General features: G+C 45.5%; 1 protein-coding gene across 2 annotated transcripts in view; it reads left to right on the top strand.

Moving 5' to 3' along the window:
• The window catches only part of ABCA2 (ATP binding cassette subfamily A member 2), a 1,079,583-nt gene that overhangs the window by 650,637 nt on the left and 408,510 nt on the right, over positions 1-20,436 (top strand). For both annotated transcript variants that reach the window (XM_069609742.1, XM_069609743.1), the window contains exons 13-15: positions 12,460-12,556; positions 14,135-14,308; positions 15,114-15,216. In XM_069609742.1, the coding sequence (XP_069465843.1) occupies positions 12,460-12,556; positions 14,135-14,308; positions 15,114-15,216 (374 nt within the window). The remainder of the gene's footprint in view (positions 1-12,459; positions 12,557-14,134; positions 14,309-15,113; positions 15,217-20,436) is intronic.

The following is a 20,436-nucleotide window of genomic DNA, read 5'->3' on the forward strand; positions in this document are numbered from 1 at the left end:
TGCACATAACACACATATAACATCTCCTGTCTCAGATGTTTTTCTTCTAAACAAAAATCTTAAACTATATTACTTCAGAAGTCCCAGAAATCCTCGGATTCCAACTACCATAAAGCCTCAAGTACTGGGAAGAGGAAGGAGGAGGTGATGGGGATTGAAGGAAACGCCAAGCTGAACATGCAGACTAGTTGTAATGAAATCCGAGTGCACGGGACATTTCAAAATGGGGTCCACATTGAAAGAACAGAAGGAGAAAAATGAAGTCGAACTGAGGGAGAAGGCAGCAGCATGGGAGCGAACAGTGCTGCAGAAGGCATGCACTTCTACACTGCTGCTCCCAAGCATTACTTAACATCATAATGGCGTGAGGCCAAAAGAGACACATCAGTTACCCCAGGAGAGCCATGGAGGAGCCAGCAGCAGAGTTACCGGGGACGCTTCGTACCGAGTAGCAGCAGTCTTACTGGCGGGTGAACGCAGAGCTGTCAGGAGAGCTAAAAGAGGGTCCACAGTGCGGGAAATGCCATTCCTGAGACGAAGCTTCACTGCAGCAATGTGCCACATTGAGAACGCTACTAGACACCGGTGAGTCTGCCTAGAGACATTGGGGTCCTCAGGGCGCTCCAACAGGTATCTAAGCAATTAAGAAACTGCTTTGAATACTGAACAAGTAAAATACAAAGACAGAACTTGCCCAAATGCTCATGTGCGAGATGTCAATATGGGGAAAGTTGGGGCAAGTATTATCAGAAGCAAAGCAATACTAATGAAGAAGTTAAGACAGAACCCGAACATTTCTCCATATATGAAATGTCAATGTGGCGAAAGTTGGAACAAGTAGTACCTCAAGCCAATTAAGTTTAGACAAAGTGAAGGAATACAACTATGCTATACAAAAAGATGGCAAACTCAGAAAATAAGTCCTAGTGAAAGGGGCACATCAGGAAGAGAGCAGAGGAAGATACCTGACAGAGAAGCATACCAAGGGATCTATAAAACCCCACAAGGGGATTCCTGGCAGCAGAGTACACCAGGCAATCCATTTTAAATATATGGAAGAATAAGACATTGTGTAATGATATCTGGCAGGAGAGTATACCAGAGAATCTAAACCTATCAAATGATTCCTGGCAGGGGAGTATACCAGGAGGAGGGCACATTGTGCCGGGCACACCCACAATGTCCTCATCTTTTCAGTCATTCCCCCACGCAGTGGTGAGAGGGTTATAGAGGGGGATGTCTAAAGAAATGAGAACATACAGGGTGTGCTTGGCAGAGTGTGTCGGCCCAGATGGTAAAATAGAAGAGAGAGTCACAGAGATTGCGAAAGAGCCCTGAGGAGGGGTTAGAAGCATCCAGATGGATGTTGAGGAGTCAGAGCAGGAGAAGTTGAGAGGTAGAGGCAAGCAGGGAGGGAGGAGAGGTCGTCCCACTCAGAGGAAGAGGGCGACCTGGCCAGGTTGCCTGTAAATGGCGTCCAAGAGAGAGGAGTGCTCTCTTTTGGACTGACCACTTTCTTCTCTCCTCCCACCTAACGCTCTCTGCCCCTCAGGTGAAGCTGACCTCAGCACTGCCCCCCACCTTCCCGGTCATACGGCCCATGAAGCGTGTGTCATTGGAGGCTTTTGCTACTACTTTCTCTCCTCCTATGACTCACACTCTGACACAGCCCTCTATAACCTGCATTCCTCTATCTCCAACACTCTTGATGTCCTTGTCCTTATCATCAGGATCCGTTTGAAGCCCACCTCTAAGTGCAACTCTTGGTATGTCAGACCTTGCAACCCTTAAACGCAAGTGTAGGGTGACTGAGAGGAAGTGGAGGGCACCAGGCACATCCTCTGACAAACTGGCCTGCTGCTTGCTCCAAAGGCAATACAGACTCGTGTCCTGTCCAAGAAGAGAGTTACATCCAAGCCCGCATCCCTGTGGCCTCTAACAACACTGCCGAACTCTTCAAAATCTGCAAGGAGCTGATCAATCCTGCTGCAGTCTTCACCTCTCCTGTTGCCACCTAGGACCTTTGCTCGGCACTGGCTTCTCACTTCACCACTAAAACTCAAGACATCCTGTTCTCTCTCTCCTCTTTCTCTCCCTCGACCCCTCACTGGACAACTCTCCATCTGCTCCTCCTTTTTCTGCTTTCCCCGTATTCACTCCTGACATTGTTTCTAGACAAGTCTGATCTATGAAAGTGTCATCCAAGCAGGTGCTACCCTGCTCCTCCAGAACCATCAAGGACCACATCGACATGCTCGCTCCAGCATTGGCTGTTTACTGCAATCACTCTTTTGCCACTGGAACTTTCCCCTCACCCTAAAGCACTCCCGTGTGCACCCCCTCCTTAAGAATCCTTCTGGCGATCCTTCCTCTCCTTTCTCTACTGCCCAATCTCTATCACTCCTTTCCTGGGCAAACTCCTAGAAAAGCTGCCCATCTCCCAGCTTACTCTCCAAACTGAATATGTTGGTTGTCTCCATGACCATCAATGTGACTTTGGAGCAGGCAGCCAGAAGCACAGAATCTGCTCTTCTGAACACCCATGAAGACCTGGTCTCTAATCTCGACTTCAGCCTTTCTTCAATCCTCATCCTCCTTGATCTTTCCTCTGCTTTTGACATGGTCAGCCACGCCATACTGATCAATCATCTCCGTGATAACCTGGGCATCATGGATCAGGCCCTAGCCTGGTTGACATTGTCATTCCTCTCTGATTTGACAATCCAACTAGGGTCCTTTCTCTCCACCACCTCTCTCTACACATGTGGTGTTCCCCAGGGCTCTAATCTCTAACCCTGGCTCTTCAACCTTTACTTGGAACCTCTGGCCCACCTCATCTCTACCTTCTCTCTTAACTCTGTGTAATGCGGATGACACTCAGCTCTCCTTCAGGTTCCCCTCAGTCTCCTCTCCTCTCTTGCTCATTCTTGACTGTCCATCCCCGATTCAGGAATGGTGTGCCTCCAACGATCTCTGGCTTAATACCAGTAAGACCGAGATCCTTCTCATTGGGACCCCTGCTCCCATTTTCCCTCTTTCGCTATGGTCGCCCTCCTTGGGCCCTCTACCTGTGCCTTCCTGTAAGGCAAAAATCCTTGGTGTCATCTTCGACTCCATCCGCTCCTTCTCTCATCACATCACGGACCTCTCTAAGAAGTCCCACTACCAACTGCACCTCCTCAGAGGTATTCCTCCTTTTCTCACTTTCCCCCAGAAGCTCAGTGTCTCCAGAGCCCTGGTTCTCTCTAGGCTGGACTACTGCAACAGCCTCTTTCTAAATCTGTACAAAAAAGAAGGTGGGTGAGGCGCGCACTTCCGGTCCTGGTCAATTGAACCTGTTGCAAAAAATATAATAAGTAGCTGGGTCAAATCCCAAAATGGACAAATATTCACAGGGTTAGATCCCTTCTGCTGCAAGTCAGGTACTCAGTAATAACAGGGTTAGATCCCTTGCTGCAAATCAGGTACTCAGTAATAACAGGGTTAAATCCCTCAGCTGCAGTTCTGTGGACCGGGAGTGCACGCCTCACCCACCTTCTTTTTTGTACTGAATGCTATGGGAGTCCCGGGCTCCAGAGGCAGCGCCACGGGGTGACTGTGCCCCACTTTGGAGAATCATAAAGATGGTTCTCTCCCCTCCCCCAAATTTGGGAAGGACTTGTGCTTTGGAGGGGTGTCGGTTGCTGGTCACCTGAACAGAAAAAAACGTTTTCACTACAGCTACCAGAATCCTTTGAGTCTAATTAGACACACCTGCTCAACAGCCTCCCTAATGATTATTTGAGATAAGAAAGCGCTAGGAGGAGAACAACTACAGACCACAGAACTGCAGCTGAGGGATTTAACCCTGTTATTACTGAGTACCTGATTTGCAGCAAGGGATCTAACCCTGTTATTACTGAGTACCTGATTTGCAGCAGAAGGGATCTAACCCTGTGAATATTTGTCCATTTTGGGATTTGACCCAGCTACTTATTATATTTTTTGCAACAGGTTCAATTGACCAGGACCGGGAGTGCGCGCCTCACCCACCTTCTTTTTTGTCTTTCTAAATCTGCTCGCACTCTCTCCACTGGCTCCTGGTAGCTGCAAGGATCAAATTCAAGACATTCTGCATTGCCCACAATGCTTTCTGGGGCTGGGGACCACACTACTCTTCCTACGCACTTTCCTTCTTGAGCCCTCCGCTCATCCACCTCTAACTCTCTAAGGGTCAGACGCTACACCAGGCAGTGAGTGGAGAGGTAGATCTCTCTCCTCGGCTGCTGCCTCCATCTGGAACAGCTTCCCAGCCTCTCTCAAACTTGAGCAGGACCACTTAAGGTTCCAGAAGCAACTCAAGACCTTCCTTTTCGCTTCTGCTATCTCTGTCTCTGTCTCTGTCTCTCCCCCCTGCTGATGCACTTGTCTGCTGCACTAACTGGTTACCCAGCCCTCCTCTGAACCCAATTGAGCACCAGGCTCCTTCACAACCAGTAGCCCCATGCACTGCCCCCGGGCCTACCATGCACTTAAGGACTGTATCTGCAACCCTACAATCTCCTGCCTCCCTGCACTTACTTAAAGCCAGCCACCCCAGTGGTACGTACTTGAGCTGTGCCTATTGCACTCTCTCACCTACCCCCCTTCCCGCCCCTTGGCACTTCTCCTCTCCTTTCCCCTTGAGCGATCTGAATGACAGAAGGCATAGTAGGATTGTTGTTTTGTCCACCTTTTGTCTCCTCTTCCTTGTCTTGTCGTGCCTAGAAACACTTGTGTACATGGGTGTTATAAATGACTTATATCATATAGCATATCATTGTTCACACCCCTTCCCTTTAGTTCCTTACAATGTTAACACAACGACGTGTCCCTTCTGAACCACGTCGCAACACAAAGAAAATCTTCATACACCACAGCAATAATACACAATCTCAGTCTACTCCATACTTACCTCTAAACAATCTTAACTGCTATACTACCAACACACAAAAACACCTCTAACATTCCTATTATAAACAAAAACAATGCTGGCATAAAACAAAAACTCTATTAACACTGCCATGTCCCCTTATACTGGGTATCATCCTCTTTATCTCTTTTTTTCACTGCCACCTGAAGGAGGGTGGGCTTTACACCCCCTACTGCGCGATCTTCCCCAACTACTGTCGAAAGTACCTCCTTTTTCTATCTCCAATACTCTTTTTTTTCAACTCAAAATACTCCCAATCCTAGGATCCCAGAGGTTCAGCAGCATCGACTCCCTTCTATCTGCCTGCTCCGCCCTCTGCGCCCAGCATGCTGCCTGAGAAACCAGGCAGTACCTTGCAGAAAAAAGGGCTCCTGCCAACCTCTTCTTAATTGCGCACTTGAACCACCCCCTGCAGACGGACTCCGATGCCCAAGGGAGATGCAGCAATGAGTCCTCGACCCTCCGCCAGACACTTGGCATCTAACGGCAGAAAATCAAGCAACTACAAGTGCACGAGAAAGCTCAGCTTTATTCAAACTTGAACGGCTGGGAAAATACACAAGCATCCTCAATCGTAATACAAAACACAAGCTTTTAAATGGAAAACACATCATAACTGGCACCATGCTTAGTGATAGGAAAACACTTTTATTCACTGACCCTATTGGTTAATGAAAATAACATTTGTACATTCTGTAGGCGAAGGCTACTTCTATTGGATATTCCTTATCTGATAACTCCTCCTAAATTCATCATACTGCACAATGTTGCATTTCATACTAGCTTTTCATTGATTGCTATATACTAAGCTAGCCAACCTGGCAGACAAGACTCTGATTGGTTCAGAGTTTGCTCATATGACCTTGGCCACTTTAATGTGATGCCAGGGTGCGTGGTGGAGAAGGAGATATGAATGGACCACTATGATTCAGTTTGAATAAGTTACTCCCATCTTGTTCCGAGGCCTGAGACCTTATCTGCCAATATGTCTCTAGCCTTGGCGTGCCGTCCCTGTGTCTGAATGTACCAAGGTAGTGGCAGGTGTGCTGTCTAGTTGATTTGGAATATTACTGTTCTGATCACGTGGTAGAGGACCACTGTTCAGTGCTTGTTTTCATATATTTATTGAGTTTTCCTTCTACTCTAGCCTGTGTAGGCTGTGCTGTGTATTTATTCATTATGAGACTGTTTGGCACAGTAGCTATTTGCACCTGGAAATCAAGGATATCTGTACTTTCGCAATGCTACCAATAGAAACTAATTAATTGCATTCTGTGTGCTTCTGGGAAAATGTTATCTAGTGTGGTTTTGTTTCCCTGTTGGTGCCTCCTTGCTTACTGGTCTTGACCCCTGAGAGTCTGTCTGAACATATTGAGGCTTGGAACTGTGTGCAAAGCTGTTTGATGTCAGGATTCAGTATTTCAGAATAAAGGCCTTTCACAATTCTCTCTCAAAATGGCGGTATTCTGGTTCAATCCACACCATGTTAATGTTTTTGATGTCTCATGCATTGCATGTCACCATACGTTGCTCCCTGCCCATTTATACTGCACCCTACACCAATCTCTACGCTACATGTGTAACTCTATCTGTGCATGCTTCAACCTTTCCCTAAACTTTTGAGTGCACTCTTCCTCTCACCCTACTTGTGTGGTGCAACCTATTCTACTCTTTATGGTGGTTGAATTATCTGTAATGTTTAAACTGGCTGTTTACAGGTCAACTGTGAACTTGTACGTACGTTCACCTCTGCGAACGTCTGTGGGCGGGGCCAAACCATGTGTTGATTTTATCTGCATCATCACAGAGGTTATTTTAGCACCTTTTGCATGATGCCAAGCAAGCCGTCAGAATGGCCTTAAGGCACCAGAACCCCACTTTTAGCTGACCAACAGAACCGGATTCAGTGTTAAACTTCAGTGAATGTCATGACCACCAAGAGAAAGCCTCTTTATGAAGAGCAGTGATTGCAAGGATCCATCTCTTGCTTTTGTCTGTAAAATACATACAACTGCTATTGAGCAACATCTTTCCCCCCACTCACGTAGGGGAAGATGCATTGGATGTGGTGTATGTACTACATAGGACTTTTAGATGGAAAACCTATCCCATTAAGCTGGTCTGATAATTTCCTTATCACTTCCGAGAAGAGACATTTTTTCTTCAGATCATGTCTCTTTTCCATGTAGGAAAGATATCTGACCTGAAATTGCTGTGAACTCCCCATGTCAGGTGTGATGTGAACAGGCAGTGCTGGCTTCTAGGTTTCCATCCCTTTTCATTCTAGTACTTGAAGATCTGTCCAATTCTAGGGCAAGTGCAAATTGATAGTGGTTTTTCTGCATATATTTGTTTTAGAAATTATTCTCCTGGAAAAGTGGGCATTAAACTGTCAACTTTACGAGTTTTACTGGGCTTTCACATTTCATTTCTTACCAGTTGCTTCGTATGCAAGGGAGACACCAGTACCATGATCTTTTTTTTTTTTTTTTTATTTTAAATTTTTTTAGGAACTGGGGTTATAGAGCTGCCCCCCCCAACAAAAGTTCTGCTGCATTTATTTATTTATTGCATTTGTATAACACCTGCAAGCCCTCAGGCATCAGAGCGCTGTGGAGAATAGGTTACACAGAGGCCACTGGGGCCAGAAAAGCGGTTACAAGTTAGTGATGCCTTGAAATACATAGTTGCATACAGACAGGTAGTATAGACAGGGTATCCAGTCAATATTTCGAAAACATATTTTTGAAATGCCATTTTCTCGAAAACAAAATGCAGATTTTTATTTTATTTTTTTTATTTTATTTTTCGAATGGTTATTTTTTTATTTTATGTTTTATTTGTGTTTGGTTACTAAAACAAAAGTATCAATAAAAGAAAACGGGGGTTTGCGGGGAACCCCCATTTAAAAAATAAAATAAAAAAACATTTTTAAAAAAATTAGCCAAAATTGTGTCGAGAAAATGGCATTTCGAAAATATGGCGTTTGAAAAAGTCAATATAAACCTATAGACAGTGCTTACGTATTGCAGTGGTTGCAGGTTGCATAGATGCAATGATTCCATTGTTGCATATAATTGAGGCAAGGTATAAACAATGCATAGATAATGCTCAAAGGGTTCGTAAGTGGAGGGCAGGCATACAAAGTTAATTGAATAGCCAGGTTTTGAGGCCTTTGCGGAAAGCCCAGTGAGAGTCTTCAGACCTGAGCTTGAGTGGGAGGGAGTTCCATTCTTTGGCTGCAATGACAAGGAAGTTACAGCCACCTGCTTTGGCACATTTGAATGAGGGTTGCAGTAGTCTGTGTGTATAGGGGGTTCTGACAGGCCTGGTTGATAGTGGTGGGGAGAATCTTTGGGAAAGGTATGGTGGTGCTGATTTGGAAATGCATCTATGTGTAATGGTTAGGGTCTTGAAGAGAATTATTTTCCGGATGGAGAGCCAATGTACCTTCCTGCGGGCAGCTGATATGTGTTCAGTTTTGGGGAGGTTGAGGGCAGCTCTTAAGGCATTATTTTTTAATAACTTGCAGTTTTTCTTTAGGTTTTCGGAAGCGGTGCCAGCGAATAAAGCATTGCAATATTCTAGGCTAGCATCCACCACAGCACAAGCGATTGTTAGGCAGCTATCTGGCGAAAGAAAGGGTTTCGCGGAATTAAGGTGTTTTGTGGTGTTTGCAGTTGAGGAGGCGATGGCGTTGACTTGTCTGGTGAGTTTGAGCAATGCATCTAGGTAGACTCCCAGTGTTTTTACTGAAGGCGCAACTTGGATATGGCTGCCATTGATAGTGAAGGTCGAGTATTCAGAGTTCAGTTTGTTCAGAGCTGTTGAGTGTCCTATGATGAGTTCTGTTTTGTCATCGTTCAAGCAGAGGCCGTGGGAGGCCATCCATGCTTGAGCGATGGTGAAGCTTGAATTTATTGTGGCGGCATCTTCTGAGTAGGTGCCGGAGAAGACTTTCATTCTACTACCTTCTAGGAAGGAGGCTGATCAACTAAATCAAATGCTGCTGAAGGGTCTAGTAGCAGCAAGAGGGCCACTTTACATAAATCTCTGATAACGTCCATTTGATTTTTAAGTCGAGGAGGGCAGATTTGGTTCCATGCCCGTGGCAGAAACTGGATTGGGAGATTCCAAGTATATGGTTTGTTTCTAAGTGTTATTGTATTTGGACATATGCTGCTCAGTCAAGTATTTTTAACAGGAAGGGATCGGTCGTGATTGGGTGGTAGTTGTTGGGGGAAGTTGGAGCAAGGGTGTGTTTTTTTTTTTTTTTAAACACGGTAAGAACAATGCTTCTTTGAGGCTTGCGGGTACCACACTTGAGGTGAAGGAGGAATTAATGACTGCCGTGATAAACAGGGTCAGAGTTTCAGTGCAGTCTTTGATCAGGGGGGCTGGACATATGTCGCCTTTGCATCTGGGTGGCTTGAGGCTTTTCAGGATGTTTAGAGCGTAATAGTCAAAAATGGTATTGAATTTGAATAGCGGTGTGGAATTGGGTGGGGCAGAGTGTGTGGCCTTGGGGCCGGTGTTGGTCAAGGTGGGTTGTTTGGTGAGGATTTTGTTTTGGAGTAGGCAGATTTTATTTAACATAGCACTTTGAATGCTGTCACACCATGCGTCATCTTTGGATAGGTGGGATGGCTGGGAGACTGGGGTCTCCAGTTCCTTGAGGATGGAGAATATTTCTCTGGTGTTTGAGATCGCATTGGCAATTCTGGAATTGAATGCGTTAGCTTTGGCTTCGATAATTGAATTTTTATATTGTTTGGATACAGTCAGGAATTTTTATTGGAGGGTGTCAGAGGGCAGGTTTCTCCAGGATATTTCTGATTGTCTCTTTTTAGCTCTGAGATCAGAGAGGACCTGGGTAAACCAAGAGTTGGAGTGAGCTATAGGTTTATCTTTTTTAGGATCTAATGGGGCTATCTTTTCAATTGCCGTAGCTAGAGTGTTGGTATAAAGGTCAACCAGACTATTTTTGTCAAGGCTGGTTGGGATAACTGGGTTAAGGGCTTCAAGATATGGTAGGAGGTTTTCTTTAGTGAGCTTACGGGCACTGCGGGCAAGTGAGGGGGGGTCATGGTAAGCATTTTGGTGTGTTGACCGATGGGGATGGTGAACAGGATTATGTGATGGTCTGACCATGTGCAAGGGGTGTTTGACATGATATCGATGTGGCAATTATGGATTGTCCTTTGTCATGTGTGGGGCAGTGGATGCAGTGATTGAAGCCGGGTGCGGATAGTGAGTTTGCGAGAGAGGTGGCTGGTGTGTAGAGAAGTATTTGAGAGGTAGGTTTAGTGTCTTCTTGTAAGATTTGGAGAAGGTCTTCTTCGAAGGTAAGGATGGGGCCAGGTGGCTGGTAGAGTAGATGGGCAGTGATAGTGTTGGAAGGTGATATGGGCATTTTTAGTGATGGGATGTCACAGTTGTTGTTGAGGGAGTTGTTGGTTTGTATGATTCATTGGTGGTCTTTGCTCATCAAGGCTACAGCACCTCCTTTAGCTTTCAGTCTATCACTCCTAAGGATGGTGTATCCTGGTGCTATGCATCTGGTGGTATGCATCTTACTGGTCCTCGATCTTTATCTTGCTGACAGTTTCAATTTGTCAGTGGTGTTTTGGATGCCGAGGCTGAGCCCCATTTCTCCAATTTCTCTGGTTGAAACTGTTGTCAATTTGGTTTGCTTCTCTATCTGTGTTATCTTGACACAGTGTGGTTGGTTTCACAGCGTCGGCATTGTGATGTTCAATTTACTGGTTTTCAATTAGACAACAAATATAGGTGGGACACAAGATCCAGAGGAGCTCTGCTAGGAAGACCTGCAGGCGAGAGGACCCCTTCAGAAGGCTGCCATATCCTGGGTGCCACATGGTGTACCTCACGAACACTGAGGTGTCCTGTGGCCATTTGTCAGCAAATGGCCATGGAGTGGATGAGCATGTGTGTGGGGAGGCCAAACTAGAATTGTAAGCGGGGTGGATAATTAATGAGGTATCCTGCATGCTGCATTTGTGTGTAGCTACCGCTGGCTACATATTTGTATCTGCAGCCCTTGTTTTCCAAAACCTTCAGTCTGTTCTTGCAGTGCCGACAGCTCAGCATTTCATCTGCACATCACAAGGTATACAGTTATATGCATTCTGCTAATGTCACTTCAAGGCATCAAACTGAACGTGACTAGTCAGACTGTGGGGAAGTGAGTAAGTTTGTTCAGAGTTTGATGTCCTCCAGAAAAGTCTTGTACAAAAGTTAGGCATTTCATGTTCAACCCCTTATGGCATTTACATAAAAAGTGCTGTCGGTTTCTAGCTGAATGGTATTGATTGTAGTAACATGGATTATATCCTATGTTTGTAGGGTTTGGTTTTGCTCTAAGTCAACCCCTCCTCTGTTAATCACAAGAATAGCACCAAAATCAGTTTCTGATCTTGACACGGGGAGAGGGAGGAATTACAAAAGAAGAGCCTATGATGGGCACACTCACATTAGGAGGGCTGGGCATAGCAGTGGAAATTCCATGGGCAGAACAACTGACGAATTCTGTGTAAAAATTGGCCAGCGCGAAATTGGCAATTTCAGACTTTTGGCCAGTCAGAAATTTTAGTTTTATCCGAAATTTTGGTATTTAGGGGGCACCAAACATTTTGGCCGAAAATACATTCGGGAGAAAAATAAAATTTCTGAAAAAACAAAATGTGCCTGAATGGTGGTGAAAAAGGATAAAAAGCTGCCCCAGCAGCGAAATAGAATTGGAGGTGAATTTCACCTGCAGATGTTTTGCCCACCCCTACTCTCATTGCCACAGGGAAGCTGATGGCGGGGGGGGTTCTTATTTCAGGGCAGACCATGCATCTGATCCCAGAGCCAATGCCCGCTGGTACGGTTGCATGGTTGCGCACCTATGATCAATTTATGGAATGCTCTGTTCCCAAATTAATTTTCATGCCGCAGTTTTGGCACATCAAATCTTCACTATCTTTCTTTATCTGTTGTTTACGCCATTCCGTGCCTATATTCTCGAATGTCTCTGCCCTGTCCCCTCCCCTTTCCCGCATTATCTGCCTTCCTGCTTGCTGGGTGACGGCTACAACCTCTTTCTTCTCCTCTGCCTGCTTTTCCTCATTCACCCGTGGCTTCCCCCATGTCTGTGGGGGAAAGCCAGTAAACTCCCCCCCAATCAGTGTATCCAAGATCATGCTGTGCCAAACCACCCTCCTCCATCCGCTTGCCTCCTTTCCTCCTGACTTGCCTCCCCACAGCGTGTGGCAGCCCTGGGTCACCCTACCTGCTTGCACGCTTGCCACCAGGATCAACCATGATCATTTCGCAAAGTGCAGCTGCGCAATATGTGTACATGCATGAATGTTTCACCCGGGCAGGTCGGGGAAACTGGCATTCGGGAATTTGTTTCCGGGTAAGGCAGCACGTCCCATGGCTGCTGAGGCGCATGTGTTTAGTTTGTGGTGGGACTTCATGGACTATTATGTCTCCCCCTTAAGGTGAGCGTGGACATCTTCAAAGGATTCCCCAATGAGGAGAGCATTGTGAACTACACACTCAACCAGGCATATCATGACAACGTCACTGTGTTTGCCAGTAAGTCTCTGACTCTTACGCCTCTCGCGCTCCTATGTCATTCTCTTTCTGTGTACTGCCCTTTCTTGTCACCTCATTTCACTTTGCCATCCACCCCAGGGTTGCAGTTCTCTTCATATGCCACTTGTGTGTGCTGTTCCTCCTGTACCTAACCGTCTGTTGTTACTTCTGATTTCGGTGTATACCTCTTTTCTTCCATTCTTTCTACCAGTGTTCACCATTTCTTCCCTTAAGTCTTCTGTGCTTCCTTGTTCCCTATTCGGTTACTTCCTCCCTAATCACTCCTTGTTCCCTCATTTTCTCCCTTGTTCTCTTGGTTCCTCCTGGTTTTCACCTTTCTTACATTGTTCCCTGGCTGTCATTACTTGCCTCCTCTTTCTCCAAAGTTCCCCTCTTCATCCTGTTCTACTCTTTTAATCTTGTTATTCCTTTTACCCCCAATTTCACCCTACATGCCCCCTTTCATGTCTACCCTTATACATCTTGCCTCTCTCATTTCTCCATGTTAGTGATTCCACCATTGTTTATTCTTTTCCTCCATGTACTTCCTTTCCTTCTGTTATTCATGTTTTCTTCCTTTCTTTTTCCACTCCTCCCTCCTGCTCTCGTTCTCTCTCTCCTCCCTCAGGCAGTTTTCTTGTTTATTCTGCTTTTGCTCCCTCATTGCTACCATTTCCCCATTCTGCCTGTCCTGTATCAGACCTCTTCATTCTTTTCCTTTTCTGTGTCATCTCTATTTATATGCTTGTTGCTCTTCAATGGCTCCACCACAACTTTGATTTTGCTTTTTTAAAATAATTGTCACCCAATTCCCCCTTGATTTTAGGTTTTCCGAATTTTGTTTTCTTCACTGCTCAACGCCTTTCCTTTTATTTTCATCCATGTTCCTCTCTGAGCTACTTTCCTGTTGATACCGCTACCCTCATCTGCCCCCTTTCTCCACCCGGTGTCCCTTTTCTCACCACGTTTTCCCTGTTTGATACCTTGAGTTTTTACTCCTCCAATATACCCAGATATTACCTTCCCCTTTTAGGTGCATCTCCTTCCCTCTTTCAGTGCACCTTCCCACCTTTCATTGGCTCATTTCCTCCATCCGTGTCCTGTTTCTAGGTTAGCTTTCAGTTGTCCTCCTCTTTCCACCTTTAGTTTCTTCGTTGTGTCTTTTTAATATCTCCTTGTTGCTCGTATATGTGTAACCATTTGCTGTACCCTGTTTTACCTTCTGTGCCCCTTCCCACTTGGGTAATTTACTTTGCAGCCATTTACTGTGGCTTGTTGCCTTTCAATGCTACTCTGTTGTACCCCTTTTCTCCATTCACTGACTACACTTTTTCATTAGAGATCCTCTTCTCCATTCACTGACTACACTTTCATTAGAGATCCTCTCCCATCTGGGCTTAGTACCTACTTGCGAGTCTTCCTTCCTCCTACCCGCTTTCCTTTCTTCCCACAACTTCCCGCATTCTACCTGATGCCATAGTATAGGGTCCAGTATCCTCCTGTACATTGCAACACCCAGTTTTAACCCCTCTCTGGTTCCACTCTTACTGCCTTGTTCCTGGTCTATTTTCCAACCAGGTGTAATTTTCCAAACTAAGGAGGATGGAACGCTGCCCCCTCACGTCATCTACAAGATCCGCCAGAACTCTAGCTTCACTGAGAAGACCAATGAAATCCGACGGGCGTACTGGAGGCCGGGACCAAACACGGGCGGACGCTTCTACTTCCTCTATGGCTTTGTGTGGATTCAAGGTACGTTCCAACTGAAAGGATAGCACTACATGGGCAGACTACCTGCCGCTCGTGCAAGTCGACCTAGACATCAAAGTAGGTTTCCGTTTGCCCTATCAAATAGATGAGCTGAATCGACTGTCCTGCTTGGTGACGTTACAGAGCAGTAAACATGATTTCCTCTTGTACAAGAAAACTACGGCACAGGGCTGTAGATAGTATAAAGGGGAATTGAGCATTGTGTTTGGAAGCATTCTGTGCTAATCCAGAGTGGTGTGTCTTCTAATACAACTTGTCATTCTGAAACATTTGTCTAGGACTCTAGGTGGCAAGCCACATGTCACAGGCAAAAGAGAAACGAGCATGTCCTCTCCTGTGTTCTCTGTGCTCAGGGCTTCCCAATAATACATGTTCTACTTAAGCTTCAATAAACTAGGCCATGCAATCTACTATATACTAGGTGCACCTGCCTGGTGAAGTGGAGTTTTGTAGGTTCTTTCCACACATGTGGACCAGAAAACACCCCTCTGCCTCTACCACTCAAAGTAGTCTGAGAACTCTTGCAAGGTATTGCTAGAAGGAAGACTTTCCCCTGACTAGAGTCTTTGAATCTCATAAATGCACATCCCTATGGGTTATTATCTACAATTGTGCTCTTCCACACGTGATTTGGGACATCCTTCAATATTCCACCCGAGACGCTTGCTATAATGGCATTTATGATCTTAAAACATCACACCAGAGACTCACATGTACAGCATTTTCAGCGACTGAATACATATCAAGCATGTTAATGACGATCTTAACTATCTCTTCTTCTTTGCAGATATGATGGACCGTGCCATTATTAACACGTTTGTTGGCCATGACGTGGTGGAGCCTGGGAGCTACGTGCAGATGTTTCCTTACCCCTGTTACACCAGAGATGAGTGAGTCATGTTGTCATGCATGATGTTGGGCACATTCTAGAACGGTAGAGCCCCCTCTGACAGAGAGCTTAGACAAGACTGTCCACTGCAAGTAATGCCACAAAGTAGGCCACCAGCGTTCACAAATGCAGGGCTGATTGAGTGAAGTGATTTACAATGCAGACCACAAAATATTCCATCTGCTTCTTGCAGCGAGTTGCCTGGGGTGGATTAAAGATATTTGGGAGCGAATGGAATCACATTCATAACCTCTTTATTGGTTGTCCTTTTCTGGGAGTTTCACTGATTGCCCAAAGCAGTTTGGTATAGAATGCCTATTGCCCAGATCACTGACCTGCAAGGACTAGTTGAGTGGCTTTATGCCCCTACATTGCTGGCTCTGATTTACTTCAGTGTTCTTTCTTCCCCATTTAAGTGGCCTCCATGCTCCAGTATACTGTTCACACCCCAGTAGTCTTATCTCAGCATAACTGGCCAACGCATTTCATTGGATTATTCCTGTCTCCGTTCTCCTGCTTCATGGCCTATGCATTTTGTGAGAAAGCACAGGTGACACAATTGTACAGGTATTTCTTGAGAAGGCTCTATTTCGCCATTTTGAGGGAGTAATTGAACCAGAGGAAATTGAGAGGTAACGTGGGCTTTGTAGAGGCCGATGAGATCCCTATCACCGAAGCAAAAAGGGAAGAGGAACCTACCATTCTCCCCGATCTAGCCTTCATCCAGCAAATGATCCAGTACTCGCAGAGGCTTTCTTACAAGTGATTCCCGAGGAAGAAGGACAAGAAATGGAGACCCTTTTTCTTCCTGAAACAAGAATTACTTTATAGAAGGGAAAACTCCAGGGAATGCCCAAGTAAGACTCAGTAATACCCAAAACCCATTGCAAGAGCATGCTATAGATTGTATACTCTCATTTGACAGGGGGACACTTGGGACAATCTAAAACCCAAGCTCATATCACTGGGAAATTCTGTTGGCCGGGTATCCAGGCTGACATAAAGAACTTCATTCAGACATGTGAGAAATGCCAAAAAGTCCCTTACCTGCCCCTCTAAACCCATTACCGATAATAGAAGTCCCTTTCTCCAGAATCGGGATGGATATCATTGGACCGTTTGAAACTTTGTAAACTCTTCCCACGTGAAAAGAACTACTCTGTGTTGGAACTAGAAGCCCTTGCCATCAAATGGGCAATTATCCATCTTGGGTACTACCTTCTAGGGATAAAGTTCACACTTGTCACTAATCACTAACCTTTGTTATGGATAAGTCAACAAAAGGACTCTAACCCTTGAGTCATGTGATGGTTCTTAGACCTGCAACCCTATTGTTTCTCTGTGGAACACTGAAAAGGTAAAGTACAGGGGAACGTTCATTTTCTTTCCCGGTTTCCCTGTAAAACAGATATGGCTACATCGCGTGGGGGAAGGGTGTGTGAGAAACCAAAGGGTGTCTCCCCTACTAATTCCTGAGGATCTCTCACTCAGGTGGCCAGGGCACAGCCATCACCATTAGATCCAGACCCTGTGAGTGGATCAGTGTGGGAGGATCACCTGGGTGAGGGGTCTTCGGGCAGTGGGGGTGAGGCGACCGATGGTGAGACGCATTATTCCCCCCTTTGCCATACATCTGACCCATCCGATTTTATAGGATTCTCTGATGGCCCAACTCCCCCCCTGCCTTTCTACACAAACGCTGGGCTGAGGAATAGGGCACCTTAGAGCAAAGAGGCTAACCCTTACATATCTCATTGGACATGTCCTGCTAATCGGGTCAGGCAGAGTCAGACACTTGACTTTAAGGGCATACATCTGATACCAATTAGCTCTCCCCACATGGACAAAAGCCGGAACATAGAGACACACTGAGCAAGGTGGAACACAAGCAAGAGCAGAACTTCCGGGGTGAAGGCAAACCTAGTGGAGCAGAGCAATGGACTGAGGGATGAGAGCAAAGGGTAAAAAACCCCAGGAGGTCCCTGCAAGAGGATGTTGCCTCCAAAATCTATCTGTGAAAGACACGTAAAGAAGGACACATCCCAGATAGCATTATGTTTGAAGGACATCAGTGACCCTCCGTGATGAAACGCAGAGTTGGCGAGGACAAGCCTGTGGTACTAACCTTGACTTGTGAATTAAAAACTGCAAAGACAAGAAAGAAACACACACAACCGGTCAGTTTGCAAGAGACATGAAAAACTGGTGTGTGTTAAGGAAAGATTGAAGTTGCAACAGTATGTCGCACAATGAAGGCTGCATGCATGTGGATGAGACGCGAAAGAAAGCAGACCTGCAATTAACTTTGAGTTATTGATAGCTGTGAAAACAACAATACGGAGTAGCGAGGTGCTCTGGTGAAAGGAAGTAGCCCACTCAAAAGTCTCTGTGAAAGCTGAAATGTTTTTCTTTGATAAAGTGAATGAACTATAAAAAGTGAAGTGATCAAACTTTACCCCAGGGGAAAAAGGTAAGAAATGAAAAGGTGAACACTGAACTTTTGTGCTTACGACATCAAACTACCCAGACCAAGACACACTGCAGAAAACACAACAGTGTGAGCTGAAGGGACAGTCTAAGTGGTCCTTCAGAGCTCTATAGTAAAAGCCAAGCACTTTCGAAAGTCTTTGACATCAAGAAAAGGTCAGAGACCGACTGAGGGAGACCAGAAGTGTTATAAGTCAGGGGAAGGGAACTCCTAAAGGATGTGAATTAAGCTTGGAGAAGGGAACCCCTGCAAGTGTTGTGTTTGAAAGGTCCAAGCCCGACTGAGGGAGACCTACATGAACATTTTGTTTTGAAAGGTCCAAACTCGTCTGAGGGAGACCGATGTGAACTTTCTGTTGAACTGTGTCTTGAAAGCTGGAAAGAGACTTTAATGTGGAAGGCCAGGTGCGCCTCAATCCATGTTTTTGAACTGCCTTGTTTTGAGAACCTGAGCCAGTGTGTGCCATCCTGTTTATGGGGACCACCTTACTCCATGCTGTCTAACATGGGGAGGAGAGCTGACTCAGTCACACTTATTCTTTATATTCTAACACTGATTTTTCTTTGCTTACTTATTCTCCTTTACACACTTTTTGTACAAGAGATAGGGTAGGCATTATGCTTTGTTAGTGTAGGCCATTTTGATGTGACGGACTCAACTACGACAGTTTTATTTATTATTTGCTGGCAGAGACTACTCCTATCCTAGCTATAGGGCAAAGTAGGAGTTTTTCCAAATCCCAAAAACTGAATAAAGGTTTTACAAATTGTATCTTTTGTGTCAGTGTCATACTTGTGATACCATGCCTACTTTACAATTTCTGCAGTGCTCTGGTTGCCCTCATCTCTGGCCTATATAATTCTGAATACTATATCCTTATCCATCACATTGCTGACCTTGTAAACATCAACAGACTATTTCGATCCCCGTGTCCCTGGCGCATGTGAGACAGGCATGGTATTAAGAGAGAAACAAACTCAGATACTTTTTCCAAACCTTTTTTTTCTAAAAGTTCCTGGATTGGTCTAATGCCTAACTGGCCCTAACACTAAAGGGCTGATTCCCTTAACTGATGTTTCTAAGGGCCGTCAAAGTCTAAAAGTCCCAAATTAAAAATCCATCTGTGTCTCAACCTGTTGCTTGCCCTCACTCTTTGACAAAAATGTGTTAGGAAGTCTTTCAAAAGTAAACCGTGGTGGTTTAACAAAAATAGGAAAACCAGGATTGGGTTCAGGTGGTCCTCTCACCAGAAGTAAATTGGTCAGCTTCAAAAGGATGATTCATAGGAACTTCTTCGTGGTTCAAACAATGTCAATGTCTTAAATACCTTGGGGTTCCCTTCCCCAAGCTTCAGTTCGTTCAGTAACACAAAATAATCAATATTCTACTTTGATAGGCCCCTTAGGGTTCCCTTCCTCAAGCTTAGGCATTTTCCAAGTTCAAACACAAATACACTTCTTGTGGCACTCATGGTTCCCCAAGCTCGGGCCTCTTTCAAGTTCAAACCCAAGTTCAGATTTTAGGCCTCTTGGGGTCCCCTTGCCCAAGCGCAGGCCTCTTCCAAATTCAAACACAAATTCAGCTTTTAAGCTTCTCAGACTTCCCTTCCCCCAAGTTTAGGCCCCTCTTGAGCTAAAAAGAATGCACAAGTTCAGTTTATCCTTTTGTGCCTTTTTAATTCACTTACAGTTTTTTCAAAGGATTAGCATCAGAGGCTTTAGAACACTCTAGATTATTTGCACCTCTGAAGCGTAACCACTCTGTGCTTTAACCCCTCCCTTTTGTTTCCTGATCTTAGCTTTTTCCTTCAGGGGCTTTCTCACCCCTACTTGTTCCTCCCTGTTTTCTTGACTTTCTTCCTTGTTCCCACCGGCTCCTTTCTTTCCTTCTCCCGCACACTTGCGCTTTCTTTACATTTCCGTGCCCACTGGCACCTTTTCTAAACTGTAGGGTTGCTTGCACCCATCTCCCTCTTTCGAGTCGCTCGCGCCCTCTTCAATATAGTCCTTTTCCTTTGCGTTCCTTTCACGCTCTTCTTTCTGACTTTCTCTTACTTTCCTCTTTTCTGTTCTGTGCCGCTTTATGATTTTCCTTTCACCCGCTCCACTTCAGTCAGTCGCATGCTCCCGAGTCTCTCTCTCGCTTATCTTCACAAGACTCACCTGGGCAGCAACGTGGTGACAAGCAGTCCCTCCTGGTTGTGTGGGCCTGAGGACAGGGTCTCACCACCTAACCATCAGACACCCTTGGGGCCGACAAAGGTCCCAATGGAGCAAGCAATGTTCCAACTGCCAACAGCAGCCTGCAAGATGCATTGCTCCAGCTCTCTGGAGACACAGCTCCCTAACTACGCTGCAGCCCCTCAAACAGCGGGCCAGCATCTCAGCAGGCCATTCTCCTCTGAGCCGTTGATCCTGCTGCTTTCTGCTCCTTGGCTTCTCTGGTCCAAACAACGTTGCAAGCTCACTCATTCAGCTGTGCAGAACCACACCTTTTATAGTTGGAAATGCAGTCTAGTGGAGTCGGGTGAAGTGATAATCAATGAATGTCTGACTCTGCCTGACTCTTTCAATTGGACAACTTAAGTTCTTTCTTTCCCTATACTCCCCATGTTATTCCTATGGGAAATCTTCACTACTTCCGGTTGCCTCTTCCTCGTCCCAGTATTTTTGGGAAATGGGGAGGGAGCAATGTTCTGGGTTTGAAAATGCCCCCTGAAAGTTGAGGAAAAGG

This window comes from Ambystoma mexicanum, chromosome 8 (assembly GCF_040938575.1).
Source record: "Ambystoma mexicanum isolate Mex_15411 chromosome 8, UKY_AmexF1_1, whole genome shotgun sequence".
In the NCBI taxonomy this organism is placed as follows: Eukaryota; Metazoa; Chordata; class Amphibia; order Caudata; family Ambystomatidae; genus Ambystoma; species Ambystoma mexicanum.